Here is a 20,026-nt window from a genome sequence, read left to right on the forward strand (position 1 = left end):
TTCTTCTTTAAGCATCGCAATTCTCTAACATTTCTCTGGATCAGCATTTCAGTTAAATATGGGGTTTTATTTACATTTTTACACTGTATACTACTATATATAGCAGACTTTTGGTGAGGGCCTTTGCACTGTGCTCTCCACGGTCCTTCTCCACTTTATTTTTGAACCTCCTCTTCATCTCAGATAATGTACACCGTCTTCCTTCCCTCTACTTTGTAGCAACAAGTTATGTGAAGTCCTTGGAAACGGCCTCGATGAAGTTGGGTGCTGACATCAAGATGGTGAAAGTGCAAATGATGGAGAAAAGTGAGAAGGCCACCAGGCACAGGCGGTCTACCACAGCCGCTGCAAACTTCCACTCGCTGCAGATGGCCTCAGCCTCATCCTGGTCCCGGAACCTTTGTGCTATGTAGGACACCTCCTCTAAGATGCGCTGGATCTCTGGTGGAGGGATGCTTACTCCCATCCCAGCTCCAACTCCCATTCCCAGACCTCCAACACCAACCCCACCAGGTAGCTCAGTGTCATCGCTGAGGGAGCCATGGGCACGTCCCCCAAGGGTGACCCCAGAGTCGCTGGAAGGTGGGCAGTGTGGGCTTTCCATTGGATGGTAATTGCCAAAGTAGAGATTCATGGAACCATTGGAGGTGCCTGTTGGGCAAGGTGGACATGATGTCTGAGACATAGGCACTGTGAGGCTTGGCATTGTGCCCATCTCTATTGAACTGGTGCTGGCGTGATGTTGGGAGGTGTGACGGTACTTGTAATGAGGCCTCTTGCGCTCATCACCAGGTTGCTTCATACGGAGAAACCAGGCACACCAGTTCAACAGAACCACCCGAACCTGAAAACAAAAAGTCTGTCAGAACACATGTATAAAATATAACGAGAACTTCATATAAAATTTGTGCTGAATGTTAATGTGATTATCTGATTAGGCTTGTTAAATTCACTAACCCACTTAGGCATCTTGCCTCCATGAGGATCATGATGGTGGAACTGCAGGACTATGACGGTCACCACCACAGACATTCCCACAATCATCATGGTGCTGGCAAAGTACTGAGCTGTTGAGTTTGCAGAAACATTAACTTTTTTATTTTGGGGGTTATATAAGAGGCTGTTCATTTTAATATTTGTTTCATGATCTTTTTCCCATTTTAGCAACCCTTTGGCAATTAATTAGCATCATTGAATTAAGACCTAATAACAGACACTCAATCATTAAAGGAATATAAGCCTGCTTAATGCCTAATGAGATACACTGCCAACAGGAAAAGATGCATTCTTGAACTCAAATAGGGTTAAAAAAATGCTTGTACATTAAAAAATGTACATAGAACACATAGAGAAGAGGAAAAAGCTTGATTAATGGTTTTTAGCAGGACCAACATTTTATATTACATCACTCAAATAAGAGAATGAGGCACTTTGACCTTGTGAAGCTGATAATACACATAACAGACAGGCATGTAACCACACTGTCACAGATATACATTTGTGTGGCATGTTGGACCCATTGATTATAACTCGAAAAGAGGCTTTAGCCATTCTTACATGTCAGTTATGTTTATTATATCTTCTGCCCTCTTTTAGTGTTTTAACCTCGTAAGTAGGGAGTCGTACTTTTTACAGCGTTTCAGTAGTGCTGATAGGTTTAGTTATGGCCACCCAATCATCTCCGACTGTGTATCCAACACTGAGAATGATGTGTAAACACCCTTGAGTTACTAAAAGTAAGCCTAAAATGTAAAGAGTGTTTCTTTCAATTGCTGCCAAGACAGATGACCATTCCTAACCTCATTTTCAGCATTTAGTCATCATAATGTTGTATTATTGTAGCCCAAATTCATGTGCAAGCCATGGAAAATATGCAGGCCCAAATATTATCAGCCAAGATCACCCATCATAATATCCGTACTGAAACATTGATAAAACTGAAGTAGGTGAGTTCTATAATAGTTTATCCATGCACTTCCCATGAATGCACAAATTAATTATAAAGGCCAAAATAATCTTGTAATAATTTCTAAACACATTCTTTAATCTCTAACTCCGGTCACCTTAACGTGGGTGATGGACTCTCTTTTGGAGTGGCCGTTCAAGACACTACAGCTTTAGTGGTTTAATTGGTTTAATTTCTAAATATCAGAGGTTGTCGAAGTGTTTTCTACATTTAATTAGTAGACTATGTAGTTTATATCATAGAAGTCAGACAGTTACCCACCCTGAACAATAAATAATTACCTAATAGAAATAAACATTATGACCACGTCAGTAACACACTGTGGATATAGTGAAGTAATATTACTGTTGCTGGCTATGTTTACGTTGCCGGCTTTACCTGATGGCATGCAGCTGCAGTTTGATGCACACCTTTCCCCCAAAACTGCCAGGTCAAACTTTTATAAACAACTTTAAGCTTATTTTTTTTATTTTATAGGAAATGTTTTGCTTGTTTCTGTTACAAGATCTGACAACACCTGCTTCAGCAGCAGAGCTGTGTAGAGTAGCTGCAGGTAAAAAGGAAATGCACTGTTAAGAAAGGAAGTACCCCAAGTAATGCTCAGTGTTTTAAAAGATGTGGATTTGTCAAAATATTTTATATGCATTATTATAATTGCATAGAAAGCTGTTATATGCATGGAGCTCATTAATCAAATTATGCTTTATAACATGTCATTGGGGATATGAATGGAATATCCTATGTGCAATTCATGCAAACATCATAATTGTTTTATTTGGATTATTGTTGTGCATGTGCAAATAGCCATGTAGTTAAATAGTTTTCTAAAAACCATTTGGGTGACGCTTTTTTTCAAAGGTAAGAATGCAGTGAAGTATCAGATATACCAGTTTTCATTCAGGAGAAAACATTTATCTGCAGTTTTTTTTTTGTTGTTTTTTTTTTTTATAGAAATTACTCTTTTCTGCCAGTTTTCATTTCACACATTTAAAAATGCTACAATCACACAGACACAGAAATATAACCCACCAATAAGGGGCACAGAGTCGGATGTAGCGGGCATGATCTCTGCTACCAGAAGCATGAAGACAGTTAGTGAAAGCAGCACAGTGATGCCTTGGGATAGAAATAAAGAGACACAAAGGGAGAGATAACATGAGCACACAAGAAATGATGTGATCAAGACCACCCGTGTGTGAAATTATTCCTGTAATTACTTATGTATGCTATCAGTTCTCTTGGCTACAACCATTTGTCTCTCTTGGTGTCTCCTTGGAAATGTTCAAGGTAGTTCTGGATATCCTTAAAACATGTGTTTAACTCGTGACAGCTCAGAAAGACACATCATGGCTCTGATGGAAAGGATTTAACTCAATTATTCTAAAAGTATTTGCCATGTGTGTTTTCATGGTTTGGTGTTAATGAGGATATTTTTGTATACAACTATGCATACACTAAAATCAAATCAAATCAAACTTTATTTATAAAGCACCTTTCATGCCACAGGCAACACAAAGTGCTTTACATGATTAAAAACATGTATGCATATAAAACAAAACAAAGTGGGAATACATAATAATAGAAACACTCACTAAAATATTTCACACAGCCGCACGCATACACGCACGCCAAGCAGCCTTCCCTCCCCATTCTATACAAACATGATTCTCTTATTTCTGTCTCGAACTGAATGTAATTATAAAATACTAAAAGTGATAAGCATCCGGCCTGATGCTGCTGTGAGGAAACAATATCAGTGTCATGGGGATCCATCCACACCAGGGGCCAGTCCACCCATGTCTAACAGCGGCAACCACCCCCATCGGGACAGACGGGGCCCACACCGCAGCCAAAAGGCCGCAGTGCAGGGCCCCAGCCACCCCGAATAGGTGCAATCACCACTACAGCAGCCCCCAAACCGAGCAGGCAAAACCCCCCGGCGTGGAGGATCCCCACGAGGAAAACACTGGAGTTAAAATTAAAATTAAACAACCTTAAGAAACAATGAGAACAGCTAAGAATGAATGAATAAATAAGTAAATGAATAAATAAATAAGTAGTACAGTTGAATAAAATTAAAATAAAATAACGTGAAATAAAATAATGTAAAATAAATTAAGATCAAATAAATTTAGTTAAAAGCTAAGCTAAAAAGGTAGGTCTTAAGCCTCTTTTTAAAAACATCAACGTTCTCTGCAGCCCTGAGGCCCTCCAGCAGACTGTTTCACAGACGAGGGCCATAACAATGGAAAGAGGCCTCACTGTATGTCTTGGTCCTCACCCTTGGAACAACTAAAAGGCCAGTACCAGAGGACCTCAGGATCCGCGAGGGTTCATGACTTAAAAGAAGGTCTGATAAATAAGATGGCCCAAGACCATTAAGACATTTATAAACTACTAAAAGAACCTTAAAATCAATCCTGAAACGCACGGGGAACCAATGCAGCAATTTTAAAACTGGTGTGATGTGTTCCCGCCCTCTGGTCCTTGTCATAACACGTGCCGCTGAGTTCTGAAGTAGCTGTAGGTTTAAGATGGACTTTTTAGGAAGACCAGAGAGCAGGGCATTATAGTAATATAATCTACTTGAAATAAAGGCATGCATCAGCACCTCCGTGCTCCGTGAGACCACTATAGATTCTATAAGACCACTGATACTGATGATGGCTTGTCACAAATATCTTGAATTCAGTTTTTTTTTTAACATATTCAAGTAATTATCATGCCTGTAACCTGTTTAATCTAAATGAGACTTTTACTGATTAAATAAACCAAAAAATGTATATACGGACTGGTTAGACCTTATCATCTGACATGTACATTGACACAACATATCTGAAGTAAGCTTGACGTGTGTTCTACTTCTCCATCTTACCCAGTGAGATCTTTTCTCCAGAGTCTGCAGGTAAGAGGAAGACCAGCAGGGCCAAGCCAGAGATTAGCACACAGGGAATGAGTAGATTTAGTCCATAATATAGAGTCCTGCGGCGCATGGTGACTGTGAACGTCACATCAGGGTAGGGCTCCTTACAGCAGTCATAATACAGCTCATTACGCTTTGCTGGCACACCTGCAGGTGAAACACACGCATACACCTGTGTCTTTCTGGAATAAGGAAGAGACTAAGTTTACAGAGTTTGATTTACTAGAATTGATTTAAACTAGAATGTCACCTGAAAGCATGCTAGCATTAACACTACAAGGACACCCCATCCATGTGAATGAGTCAAGTAATGACAGAAAGAAAAGATGGGTCTATAAATTTCATGGATGATCTGAGAAATGCCTAACTGCAGGATTCACTGAACTGCATCTTATTCCCTCGACCCTGAAAACTTTCCACTGGAGTGGATCAGAGTGAAACCAGGCTTGGAACTTTGCCCTGCCCTTATTTCAACTTTATATTAAAAAGTTATAGCAAGGAAGAAGAACAGAAGTGGCTGAATTATTTATCTTTCATTTTATATAGAACTTTTTCACCTTCAGCTTCAATTCTTAACTTAAAGTCTGTGGTTGGTAGTTGCAGATGGTGTGGCTACATCTCTCAGTATGTCAAAGCATGTTTTCTGCCATCTGGTCCTGTCTGGACACCCATCTCCAGCTAACTATCACACCAGAGGCTTTGACTATGGGATCTTTTTCAGTATCCCAGCTGCTTGTGAAAACTTCTGCAATTAATACAAATTTTTGTACACAGGAATTTGGAAAATTCTGGTAGAAATATTTTAGTAGGCATTAAGGAATCCTCTTGGTCAGTTGTACCTGATCATTTTTGCTCTACCTAGTCATTAAAATATTGGATTTAAGGAGGGCAGTGACTTAATCCTTCACTCCTCCGTGTTGAGCTTAATATAAAACATATTTTTAAACAGTGATATGATGTCAAAAGGAACCAAAAGACACTTTTGTTAATGTTAGTTTTCATCTCATCAGATGGGAAAATCTCTAAAGACAACTACAAATATAATTAGTGACTTAAAATACACTCAGATTATTGCTTTAGTGATACTTTCATCTTTGCCAATGATTTTGCTTGAGGTGAAAAAACACACGTTGCCTTACCCACAAGATCCCACTCCCCATTGGGTATGTAAGTGGATGTGTCCACATCAAGCATCTGGAGGTCCAGAAGCCAGCCGTTGTGTGTCCATGAGCCAAACTTCAAGTCACACTTCTGCACATCAAAGGGGAACCAACGCACATCGATGTAACAGGTGCTCTTTAAGATGCCAGGGGGGATGTACTGACAGTGGCCTGAAGCATTCACCAGAACGTTGGTGTGAAATGTAGCGTCAAAACGCTCGTCCGCACTACAAACAGAGCACATAGATTTTATTCATGACAGATTAAAAAAACTATTGCATTAAAGTCTAGTGTGCTGATGTTTGAATGAAGCTCCAGCAGAGATTTCAGTTCTTACAATATTTATAGACATTAATGGAGAGAAGACAAGAAAAATCCTGAACCTATAAATAAAGTTTTTAGGTTTTTGTTAATAAAAAAGAAGATTACTTTAGTTGTTTAAACACTAAAAGGCTCAGTGAAATTCACCATGAAGTGAATTAAATATTCTTATCTAAAATTATGGCAAATTTTTAGTAGCTGGAGACAAATCAGTGACGAGAGAAAACCTCACATGTGCCTCAGTGACCTACCTAACTTGCAAGGGTTATGAAACAAACTCAAACACCAGCAAAAATGAATGATTTCATTCTACATTTTTTTTATTTTGGAAATGCAATTAAACACCTGGGGTCAGAGTCACACTGAAGAAATTACTTAATTTTTAGATCCAGTTCAGCTCTGGCAATCAGGCTGAACTCTAATTAAATATTAAACAGCTGATCCTCTGGTGTTGGTGAGAATGTCATCTTCAAAGTACCAGAGGGACAGCCTGACCAGTGTATGGCCCAAAATGCGCTAAAAAAATTAAAAAAAATCTGATTTTCAACTGTGTAAATTTCAGGCAGAATGCAGCTAAATTAGAGATTTGATATCTAATTTTGCTGTATTCTTACATGAAAGTAGCTGGACAACCATTTTCAGAGGACAGTGTCATCTGAACATTTCTCTGATCCCTTTTTGTTTTTCCCGCATGCACTTCAACTGATAATGCTCGTAATTCATCTGAGGACGAACAAAATAACAACATAAGCAATTAAAGAAAGAAAACCAAACACTGTATGCAGTCAATACAAAATCTGGAGGCATCCAATCACAAGCAGCCTTAAATCAATTCACCTACTTATATAGTTAAATAAGTTCACATTTGCATACATTCCCCAGGCTGTTGTGAATAAGAAATGTGAATGAAAAAAAACATTATATTTAAATTTTTTTATAGTTTAAGAGAGAAAGACTAAATGAAGAGATAGGTATAAAAGTATCTTATAAGCATAATGTTATCCATTTTGAAGCTTTTGAAAATGATTGAGTTGTTTGTTTCACAAATCCAAGTTGTGAAAAACAAAGAGAAGAGTCAGCACATACTTTAAAGCCAGCAACCAGAAAAGATTATAACAGCATGTGCTTGTATTCAGGTTCAGGGTTTAAACTGTCCTGCCTGTTAGCCATTTTAAAGGAGTATCATCAAATGAAAGCTGTGACAAATAAGGAAATCAACGGTGAAAATAAATCTCTTTTAATAAAACAAAAGTTGATTCCTTAGCAGCAAAACATTTACATTTACAGTTAAGAGAAAACGTCATGAAACACGTTTCACACCCTTGTCCCAACTTTCAGTTAACACTTTAGGCACGTAATCATGAGTTTCAGCTTGCTTTCCCCATTTCTGTCAGTACTTTTGCCCGTTTTGTTTTTCACTGTAAGCACATTAAGTTTACATGTAATTAAATGCTTGATACAAATAAAGTTGTGAGGCTTTATGTTGAATACAGACTTTGAATTACTTGCATATGACAACTTCCATGGATTCACCACACATTCATAATGATGCTTCACTTGTTTACATACAAGCTTTGTATTTATCAGTGCAGGTGATATACTGTATATTACCTTTAGAGATCTGAAAGCTTCCTTTGTTCCCAGCCCTCACTAGCTCAGATCCACTAACTGAATACTATATGCACAAACAGTATAAAAGGACATACAATGCATCCCTGCATATACACATTTATCAACACACGTACACATAGAAAACTCAGTCCCCTGTGAGGGAGATAACATTTGCATTTAAAATATCCACAAGCCTCATTCAGCTCTCACAAAGGAACCCAGTCTGTATTTTGACAGAATTTGTAAACGGGACACATTTCCTTTGTCCGTGCCATTTCTCAGATAGACAGATTTATGTTTTTCTAGAGGGTTAAGTGTTGAAATTTATTTTCAAACTGTGTGTGTGTTACTATCAGCTGTGTCTCCAGGTGCTGGCATTTGGATATGCAGGCAGACCAATGAATGAATTATTCATGCTTTGGCTTTACTTTAGCTGAATGTGTGCGCTTTCCTACAATCAGCGCTTACACACTCCTCAGCAGAGCACATCGTGAAGTAAATGTTTATGTTAGGAAAAGCACCCTTAATGCAATGTGTAATTGCAAATTTCAGTTTCCATTTGAGACACTAGTTTTGCCCCATTTCTTTTTTTATACTTCCACCAAACACCCATTACTGCTCGTATGGAATTATTCATGTAAAACAAACACATCTTTCACAATGTTGAGTTACAGAATGGGACATGCGCACGCACATGTGCATAATGTGCTTTTTGCAATGTACATATTATAATTATTAAAAATGCACCTGGACAAGTGATATCCCTGGGAGAACGGGAAGTGGTTGTCTTAGTACAACACACACCTCACACACACATATACACAGGAGAAAGAGCACTGGGGGCATGTCGGAGTGGAGCAAGAGGGAAACAGACACTGACCAACACTGACAATGGTGGCAGTGACAGGATCCTGCACCATGGGACATGAGTCACCAAGCTTTCCTCCCACTCACTCAACACCTGCTGGTATCCTCACACAAGCACACACACACACACACACACACACACACACACACACACACACACACACACACACACACACACACACACACAGCAAGAAGGAAATTTTGGAACACAAGGCACTAACCACAGTGGAAAAAGTTATCATGCATATTAAGAAGCTTGTTGTTGATTTTACATGAACTTCAAATGTGTAAAACAACATCTTGATGCCCCTTTTATGTATTTATCTAGATTGATGACTCATTAGGTTACAGAGGGTGAAAGAGCAACAAGAGGCAGCTTATAGGATGATCTCTTTGCCATATTTCTGTGCAAACATGCTAACATTTTTTTTCTATTTTTGTCAAATCTGAAAGAGAAAAAAAGAGAGTTGAAAAATATATATTTCACCAGAGGAGAAGGCTTACAGCTTCCCTGAAGCTTTCAGTCGTTCACAGCTGACAGCTTCTTGAGGTCAGAGCCTCAGACTCAAGACTGCATTATGGAGAGACCTATCCACCCATGCACGTTATGTCATATCCCACAAACTTAACAGCCTCAGAGGATGCTGACATCGGGCTTTCTCTTTGACAACCTGGCCTCTGAAGTTAACTAACTGTGCATGGACGCTGCATGCAAGACACAAAACATGTAATCAGTTTTCAGTGGGATGTGTTTATTCCAGGGGAACAGAGGCACAAACATGTGAGCAGAGATGCAAGGATTACATTCATCTTCACATTGGTAAGGAGAGAAAAGAAGGAGGAAAAGAAAGCTTGGAATGTAAGGACAATTATGTCTCACATAATCTGAATTAGATTCCTTGTTTTGGTGAAACCTCCAGCATGTTTATTGTTTTTATTTTTTTAAAAAGGAAGACTCTATTTATCAACCACACTTAATTCTTTCTGAGTAATGAGAGTTGTGTCATGAAGATTTTTCACACATAAACTTCTTTCCACTGCTTTTCCACTGCCTTCTTTTATCTGACTTCATAAAAACTTTTAGGTTTAAGCTTATATAGAAATGTACAGAAAAATGTTTGAATTACTTAAATATGTTACTCATTCTAAGCCAACATTTATACACATGCACAGTCCTGAATATGTAAATAATATGTCCTTCACAAAGTTTGTATCTAATCAGTGTGACTGAATACATACATGTCTTTAACCAAAGAAACAACAGAACCGTGATGCATTCATTCCATTAGTTCCCCTCATTTTTATGGCTGTGCTTGTGTTGTACCTCTAAGACAGGATTAGCATTCAGTCTGTGGTTTACCTGAGCTGGATGTCCTTTATGTGCCTCATTGATCCCAAGTCAAGTGAGATCATTGACTTTTCCCTTGAAAGAAGGAAGAGGTCAACAGCTTGCGTGGTAGATTTAGACATATTTAATCTGTATACAAAACACACTCCCACATACTGGCCTGACACACACACACAATACGCAAGAGCCACTCAAACACACACCGTTACTGTCATTATGGCAGACAAGCTGGAGCCAACATAAATTTTACGAATGGATTTTATAAAAGAAGTGGGAGGATCTGTCTCTGTAAGAGCAAAAGGTATTTGTCCTTTATAAAAAACGTCTTTCTAAATTCTAAATCAATATCTTAGTAATGTATTGACCTTTGTGTTTTATTACCATACCTAAGAAATAACTTGGAAAAACTTAAACTTCTGCTTATCAGTCTGAGTAATTTAGATTGATATCAGACAGAGTAATTACTGAGCGGAAAGAGTTTGTTTGCCTACCATAAAACATGTTTCAAAGAGGGTGATGACCAAGATGTTTTCCCGGGGCAGTATGCATGGACGCAGTGTGGATGGGAAATGACTCACAGTACAGATCGCTCTCACACGAAACTTCAATGTGAGTCAATGTGCTTTCACATTGTGATGATATACACAACATCAAGTTCTCATCATTGACAACATCTGAAGGGTCAACACATGAAGTATAATTCACCTGCAAATGTTCACCTTTTATTTAGGGTTGATTGTCTAATTTCATTGTGCAATTGTATTTGTGCAAATCTAAACGTAGAGTGTGGTCCCATGTTTAAATGGCTGGTCCCATAAAAAAAAAAAAAAAAAAAAAACAGAACATTTTACCCATGTAAAGTGTTTTTTTTGGGGGTTTTTTTTTTTTACCCATGTTGTTGGCTTCATCGGACCGTGATCTTCAGCTCTCACTGGAGCGATTTGCAGCCGAGTGTGAAGCGGCTGGGACGAGAATCAGCACCTCCAAGTCCTTTGCTTTCTCCGGGTCTGCAATAGGGTCCTGCCCCAAGTGGAGGAGTTCATGTATCTCGGGGTCTTGTTCAAGAGTGAGGGAAGGATGGAGCGGGAGATCGACAGGCAGATCGGTGCGGCGTCTGCAGTGATGCGGACTCTGCATCGGTCTGTCGTGGTGAAGAGGGAGCTGAGCCAAAAGGCAAAGCTCTCGATTTAGCGGTCGATCTACGTTCCTACCCTCACCTATGGCCACGAGCTGTGGGTAGTGACCGAAAGAACAAGATCGCGAATACAGGAGGCCGAAATGAGTTTTCTCCGCAGGGTGGCCGGAGCCAGATGAGGTGGCTCGGGCATCTGGTCAGGATGCCTCCTGGGCGCCTCCCTGGTGAGGTGTTCTGGGCACGTCCCACCGCAAAGAGGCCCCGGGGAAGACCCAGGACACGCTGGATGGACTACATCTCTCGGCTGGCCTGGGAACGCCTCGGGATCTCTCCGGATGAGCTGGTGAATGTGGCCGGGGAGAGGGAAGTCTGGTTTTCCCTGCTTAGGCAGCTGCCCCCGCGACCCAACTCCGGATAAGCGGAAGAAAATGGATGGATGGATGGATGGACTTTAATATAATGCAGCACCACACATGTCACCTTATTCCATGATCAAACTGACTAAGTGCTATAAAGTAAATCAAGAACCAGAAAACTGGCCTTCAAAGTGAAAGTTGCCAGTTCTGAAGCACAGCAGTCAATTTAAAGTGAGCCAAGCTAAATAATAAACAAGATTCCTAACTGAATTTTCAATGAACTTTGCCTTTATTGCTGGCTCTGTTGTCACAATAATTATTCCGCTAAGCTTTTCGGTGTATTAAACATCCTCCATTTGTCCATTTTCTATACCTGCCTTTTCCTAGGCGGGTGTAGAAAACCTGCTCCTAGGTGAGAAGCATGGTACACCTTGGACCGGTCGCCAGTCCATCATAGGACTAATGCAAAGAGACAAACAACAACTCACACTCAGGGAGAATTAAGAAACACAAATCAACTTAACATGCAAGTTTTTGGACTGTGGAAGGAAGCCAGAGTATCCAGAGAGAGCCCGCCCATGCATGCAGAGAACATGATGCTTCACTGCAGTGTTTATGGAACTCCACACAGAAAAGCCCCAGCCAAGCTTTGAAGCAGGAACTGTTTACCATCATCTCTTTTATACATGAATTACATGGATTTTAGGGAAAAAAATCTTTTTGATGGATTATCTTCTGGCTTGAAAGCAAGAATGAATACTCAGATGCTCAGATGCTTGGCAGAAGTGCTGCCTGTTTGATGAAAAATCAACTCCTTCACATCCAGTCATACTGTGCATCACACAGCCTTATCAATTGTTTGTATAAATTAAAAATTATATTGTAAAAACACACGGAACACATAAGACAGAAAGGTTTAAATGAAAGACTGGGAGAAAATTCATTTGTAACAACGGGACAATAAAGGAGGGTCATTCCCTCTGAACTGGTATAGATTTAATTACAAAACGTGAACAACAGCAAATGAATACTTGCTGTACAGACCTTGAACTAAGCTCTCCTAAACATCATTAACTTCATATTAAAACCGTAATGCACTCTGCACGTTTATCTGAGCAGCATAAGTCTGAATACATCTGTTGTTGTTAAACACAGTAACACTCCATGTTATTAGCTGCACACTAATGATCCTTTGTGTAATGATGTGTGTTGTGCTATTACCTCCTGTAATTGAATGAAATTCACATGTGCGCATGAGGTGAGCTGTTAAAGAGTTTGCTGCGTTAAAGTTAATTTGGCAATTCTGTTCACAACTTTTGAGCGTGTGTGTGCACTGATAATCAGTGTGTTTCCAGCAGTAATTCATATTATTACTAAAAATCGGAAACTGTTATCATGCTTCATGGGGATTTAAACCTTCTGGGCCAGCTGTTAACAAAACTTTGCCCTTTAAACTTCATATTATTGTTCGTTATCAACAAAGGTTAAACTAAATATTAGTCTACTTCATTTCCCATCACATAAACAGAGTATAAAGTACAAACATCTAAATATAATATCATTTGATTACCTACATGAGAGCAAGGCAAGTTTGGTCCTAGATGGCTACAATCCTTCAGGTTTTCCATGTTTCCCTGTTTTAACACACCTGATTCAAATGAATGAGTCACTGAGCAGAACTAGATAAGCTCTTGGATCCATTTGATTTGAATCAGGTGTGTTAGAGCAGGGAAACAACCAAAACCTGCAAGACTTAGGCTGGCAAAGAGGTGATGTTTTATCTGTTTAAACATCTTCAAGTTCTTCTTAACATTTTGTCATTAAGAGCCCATTATGCCCACCACACCAATGAGAGCACCAGGGAATACCATCAACACCTCAACAAAGTGCTATAACATTTTATACAGATGGACCGAGTGAAGGCTTCATCCTGAGAACTGACACAAGTACATGGCAAAAACAAGAGTATTAACAGAAATAGCGCATTCTTAAGCAAACATAAGTACCCTATTTCAACTTCTAAGCATATTTGATGTTTCATAACCCTTGAAATAATAATTTCCAGTTAATTACAATAGCTGTAGTTTCTTAGCTTTTGATCAGTCAAATTTCTTCAGACACAACTCCACTCTCTCTCCTCTAGTTCTTCTGTTTTTCAAATTTGTACATCACGTTACAGGTTACAAAAGCATGAAGTTTGCACTAAAATGACAGTAAAGTGCAAATCACCAGGTGTTGTGAAATCAACTTTGCCTCATGTTGCCTTACATGAGGTTAAATGTTGCTTTACAGTTTAGGGAACATGATAAAGTAGGTTATGGTAAAGCTAAAAAAAACAAAATGGGACATGTTGACTATTTTCTGATGGTTGGTAGATAATCAGTCCATTAGTCTAATTACGTCTTTAAAGCCCCTTTTATACTCAGGTAGCCAATTGCTATACTGTCATTAAGTTACGCCCTAATTGTGCCAGCTTTGTTTATATTAGCTGTGTATAACCACAGTGGTGGTAATGAGATAGCTAACACACGTCTGAAACAAATGCACATCTGTGTTGCTTTCAAAGACAATACTCTGGTTAACTAAGTTTACATGTGCTTTTTCTAGCTGTGCACAGTTTTACCAACTCTTAAACACAAGCACAAATAAGCTACAAACTTACAAATAAAAATGTTTTTCAAATTCCTATTTAACATGAAATAATAAAGGTCACACGTCTGCTCTACCTAGCCTTCTATTTCTTCGAGAGTACAACACACAGATCTGTTCCTTGTGTTCTCTAACAAGCGGGTCTTCAACGGGCAAATGTAGAAGGAACGCCTCAGCAAGTTTACACATTACTGCAAGGTGGAATAAAGATTCACATTTAGATCAGCTGCATCAAACCAGTTAACGTGTAATTTTCCACCAATGCTCAGTTAAGCAGTGAGGAATATCAAAATCTAAAATATAGACTGGCATATGTTTTTCAGTGTATGAATTGTAGGAACTTCCGTGCATCCCTAATTTCTTTCTCATACATTAAAGGTTTATGAGACCTGCTTTGTCATGCTTGTTAGTATCACCTGTAATATGCTCATAAATTAGTAAATCTATCCATTTTTTATGTTGAATTTTGTTCAGGATTGAGAAGGTGTTGAGACTATCCCTACTTACAGTAACTCAGAGGTGAGGCTCACAACTATCACAGGCCCAACAACAAGAGAGCCATTACACCATATATGCTTGGATACCCATCTATGGCCAGCTGGCTCAAAAATCCACACCCAGAGCATTTTTGCTGGGAGGCAACAGCGCTAATCGCTGCACCACAGCTGCTCTCATAAGTTAATGTTAGCAGTCAAATATCCTAAACCAGTGGTTCTCAAACTGAGGGAGGTGTGGAGCCTAAGAAGTAGGGGATGAAGGAGCAAAAATAAGACAAAACATGTATGAAAGTATAGTAAATATATTTGATTTATGAAGAAAGTTAACTCAACATGAAAAATTTCCTGGTTATTACAATTCTTTAGTTGTGGCATGAAAGATGAAAGACCATATTCATCAATGCAACTCTCAGAAAGTCATTTTGTACCAGAAGGCAAAATGAGGTCTACATAAAGTTTCATTGTTTTTTATTCTTCATATAAAAAGTAATAAATCTGGACCTACATGAGCTGCTGGCAGCCAACAGAAAGCCTCAGGCTTTGTAATTGGAGCAATATTACATACATTTATATGAAATATGAAACCACTCGGGTTTGCTATAATCTGCATGTGCGAGTATTTAACAGCATCAGAGTAAACCTGCTACTCTGGGAGCAACAGAAGAACAATTGTGTGCCTCAGTTACTGGCAGTGATGTTTTCTAGATGACAAAACTGCTACACCACTCAGCTAGATTTGTACTCCCAAGCTTCCCACTAAACACTTTCTGTTACACTACCCAGATAGAAAAAATGGCACCATGTACAAAACAAAAAGTATTTGTTTAAAGATATTTTTAGGAGGTGAACTTGTTCCCCCATTTGAGTAGATAGTAGAGTAACATAGCACAAGACAGGTAGATTGTGAGAGGAGGGTGAGAGTAAAATGCTGACACCTTGACGGACACAGGTAGACTGAATGATTTATAAAGACGGGCTGGCGAAGGCTGGGAACGATAAAATATGGAGAGAAAAAGTTGATTGAATAGAGTGAATTATAGTGAGTGGTGAGTTATGAAAGAGAGGTGGGGGAGACAAAAATAGAATGTTGTGAAAAGAGTGATGGTGGTGCAGGGTGGGGGTGGAGGGACAGAGAGGAGGAGTGGAGGCTGAGGGTGAGAGGTAGAGATGGGGAAAAGAGAGGGGTGAAAGCACAGAGATTATGTTGGGTAATCCTGGCAGGTCTAAAAGCTGAGCTTTTAACATTTGGGTTAATACTCCCCAACCTTTGTTTTGTCCACATGTTCCATTTGATGTGCATGCAGGAGTGGGTGTGTTGGTGAGTGTGTCTAGGGAAGAAAATAGACATAAAGAGAAACATCCTAATCTCGTCTCTGCATCCAGTCATTAACATCAATGAGCGTCACTCGCATAATAGTTTCTCACTGTCATCACATGATGCAGTCAAATCAGTTCATCTATTTTATAATATTCAGCTTGTATTAATATTGTTTTTGTGTTTGTGACTTAATCTAGTCATCCCTTCATTTTATCTTCTTCCACAGTATCAAACCCAAACATCCTTCTCTCACTCAAGCATACATATGCAATGCAATTAGTAGTTCTGGGGGAAAACAACCAGCCTGAATCTTTAATTGACCTCAAAGGGAGCTCTGGACAAGAACTCCGACATGATCTGAATCACAAAGTACAAAAACCTTTGTCACCCTCATTTATACAAACAGGGATTTTGACCTCAGCTCTTACTGTTTGTTCCTTTAATTCATTTTAAACTTGACTAAATCAAATAACAACCAACATGTTATAAAAAATTATATCATTCAGTCAATGGCAGATGATGGAATGAGTATTACATAATTTTATTATGATAATTAACCAAAGTACTGTGTTTCATTTTGTTTCCAATAAAAGCCTAGTTGTGCAAATTAAACACAGTTTAATCATTGTCCATCATTGTCCATCAACACAGTTGATTTCTATTTTTTTTTTTTTTTTAGATGAGCTGCTGTCTGTGTCATTGTGTTTACAATTGATTGGGTTTGTTTTTTGTTTGTTTTTTTTGTCACTTTGGGCTTTAAGCACTTCTGATTCTGCATTATTTTTTTAAGATTAGGGGGCTAGTTAAAAATTATAGTGGCAAAAGTAAAGGATTATGTTGATAATTGATTTATTCTAGTAAAAAATAATATTGCAGGAAAAGATGTCTTAACATACAAAATGATTATTTGTTTGATTGGACTGACAACATAAATCAAATCAAATCAAAATTTATTTATAAAGCGCTTTTCATGTTAAAGGCAACACAAAGTGCTTTACATGACAAAAAAGCAATTCATGCATATTAAAAATAAAACAAGCATTCACACATCAAAATAGATAACACACATGTCCACACACAAACAAAGCAGTTGCCTATCTGGCTTGATGCTGCTGTGAGGAAACATTATCGTGGGGATCCATCCACACTAGGAGCCAGTCCACCCATGTCTGTGGACATAGGTGGACTGGCTCCGCCCATCAGGGCAGGCTGGGGCCTACACCATAGCCGTGAGGATGCAGTGCAGGACCCCAGACACCCAGATAAGGGCGATCACTATGGCAACAACCCTCAGAAAATGCGAGCGTGCCAAACGTTCATTAAAAATATAAAGGTTGTCATTTTTCATCTTAACAAAGGCTTTAATGACTAGTAGAGGGCAGTTCTGACCTGTTGTAAAGGAGGATGTCAGGCGTCCAGATCTGGTCAGAAGGAAACCGAAGGTTCTGAACACCAGGGTAGTTTTCTGGATTCCAGCTCAGGTAGACATCTGTCCAGTACTGAGACATAATAAATTGTTCAAATGACTTTGACATTCATGTAATCAACAATACACTAGTTACTCACTAGAAAACTCAGAACTTTGAAGGGCCATAATTCAAGTATCACATCAAACAAAAAAAATACTGCTACCTTTGATAGCAGTATAATAGCGGGAAAGAAATATTCCTCAACTTTATAAAGTCTTTCAGAGTTATGAATGATTAAGGACAAAAAGTAATGTAACATAAAGACATAAAACACAGCTTTATAAAGTTGTGATTCTGGCATTTTAGACAACAGACTACATTAAAATAAAATAGATCTGATTTATCTCATCTACAAGTAGAGCTTTCATTTGAAGCCTGAATAAAAACATCTTAAAATGACAACACTATTACTAAAGATGTTGCTTCTCTTTGCTTCAGGAAAACACATCCATTTTAAGTGCCATCTAGACTTTCCAATTCTCTTTTCAGTGCAGAACAACACTGTGTCACTTTTAAGAAAACCTGATGCATGAGCTAAACCATCTTGAGGCTGTGAATCTGTCTGCAGAATTTATCATCCTGTGGCATTAAGTGCATGTTCAGACTTGCCAATATCTTCTCCAATTTTCCATGTCTAACACAGAGACTGCCAAGTTCCCTAGGATATTCCAACCACTTATTATGCTGAGTGTTGAGTATGCCAATGCTTGCATTGAACATGCACATATAAATGCATTGTGTCTCTTTTTAAAAAAAAGTTTCTCTGACAATTTTTCCCTTTCTGGAAGTTTTAGATGTTTAAAAAAACGTGAAAAAAACTGAGTGTACAACAACAAAACACAACCAACAAAGAAAATATGGGGACATAACATTGAAAATGATGTAATAAGAATAGTCAAACAAATTATAAAGATGACACAAAAAGGTAAGACCTTAATTTAAATTGCTCAGATTTGTCAGTTAACTGGACATACAGTTAAAATAAGACTATAAACAGAGCTTTTAGGATTTAAGCAAATTTAAAGAATTAAAGCAAATAGCAATATTTTCTCTGGATAGTTAAAATTCATCAACAGGAACTTCATGCTGTGGCACTCATCTGGGAAACACAGTAAGATGCATGATATCTGTTATAAAAATATGACTAAAACACATCAGAGTGTTGATAATGTATCCCTCTCAAACATAGACTCACCAGCTGCAGCCATGCATTGGTCATCAGAACTTGGTTCTTTTCATCCTGATACAGAAAAAGAGTAAAAAAGGGAAGAAAACCAAACACATTCATATTTAATAAACTGGAAAATACCTTTGTCATCAGCTAGTTATTGTAACTGTTTTACATTCCCAAAGAAGAAGAAAGCAGGCCAAACACCAGCAGAGCTGGAGAAGCTGTCCCACTGTGAAGCTCTGTTTAAGAGCTTCACAGTGGGACCACAACAAAAATACCACTGGTCCCTGTGGGTTTGAACAGCAAAAAATGGTAAACTGTCATGCTGGCTCTTATAAAAATCCAACCATGCAATACAATCAAAGTTAAGTCTCAAAATAGTTAGCTAGACAGAAGGCACATTTGGTTCATTTGCGTCTCCTTGTCGATTTCATGGAGGCAGAAGCTACCACATGTAGAATAACCATAACTAAAATCTGTCAAAAAGCACTTCTGAGAACATGAGGAACCCAGTGGGTTCTGCTTTTAGTCTTACACTGTAATTAAATGCAATAGTTTTCCTTTACAAAACATAAAGCTAAAACACATGTTTTATATATAATAATTATTGTACCTGAATACTAACAGAATGAAAGACAAAATCAAACAAAAAAGTGGCTATTGACATTTTGGTTTTTGATTGCAATACAAAGTATAGCAATCAGTACAGACTTTTATGGATTTGAGTCCAGATGTTCCTGCAGTCCAATAGATTTTGGTGATCTAAAACCATGCATGATGCATGATTCCATGATGCAAACACGATTGCATTCACTTGAAACATGATACAAACTTTAAAAAAGCAGACAAAAAAGATCATTAAGATCCAGAAGGCCATCAACAAATACTGGCTGGCAGGTAGCTGGGATTCAGGTGCTTGTCAGTCCCTTTCAAAATGGTCAGTTTATTTACTAAAAGGTGTTTGAGAATGCCAGCATCTCCTGAAAGGACTTATTTCCATCACAAACAATCCTAGGAGCAAAGAGTTACAGCAGCAGAATAAAGGCCCACTAATGCTTAACGCAGAAGACGGATTCACAGACGGACAGACAGTTCTATTACGTCTATTACGTTGGTTACGCATGTAATTTGATCCGTTTTCAGGGAGCTTAGCTGTCCGTCACCTGACGCAGAAAACTGAGCAATACCACCAAAAATCATGGAGGCAGTGCTGAGCAGAATAGCTAACGTGCAAC

The 20,026-nt window shown here is 38.6% G+C and overlaps 1 protein-coding gene across 1 annotated transcript in view; it reads right to left on the reverse strand.

The window, feature by feature from the left end:
• LOC121643389 (neuronal acetylcholine receptor subunit alpha-7-like) overlaps positions 1-20,026 on the reverse strand; it is a 38,243-nt gene continuing 18,217 nt past the window's right edge. Inside the window, exons 3-9 of the mRNA XM_041990780.1 lie at positions 18,816-18,860; positions 17,541-17,650; positions 6,029-6,276; positions 4,842-5,036; positions 2,996-3,082; positions 958-1,067; positions 1-844 (exon numbers count right to left, since the gene is read on the reverse strand). Coding sequence (XP_041846714.1) covers positions 227-844; positions 958-1,067; positions 2,996-3,082; positions 4,842-5,036; positions 6,029-6,276; positions 17,541-17,650; positions 18,816-18,860 — 1,413 coding nt within the window. The 3' untranslated portion in view covers positions 1-226. The remainder of the gene's footprint in view (positions 845-957; positions 1,068-2,995; positions 3,083-4,841; positions 5,037-6,028; positions 6,277-17,540; positions 17,651-18,815; positions 18,861-20,026) is intronic.

The sequence above is a fragment of the Melanotaenia boesemani genome, chromosome 7 (genome assembly GCF_017639745.1).
Source record: "Melanotaenia boesemani isolate fMelBoe1 chromosome 7, fMelBoe1.pri, whole genome shotgun sequence".
Classification (NCBI taxonomy): Eukaryota; Metazoa; Chordata; class Actinopteri; order Atheriniformes; family Melanotaeniidae; genus Melanotaenia; species Melanotaenia boesemani.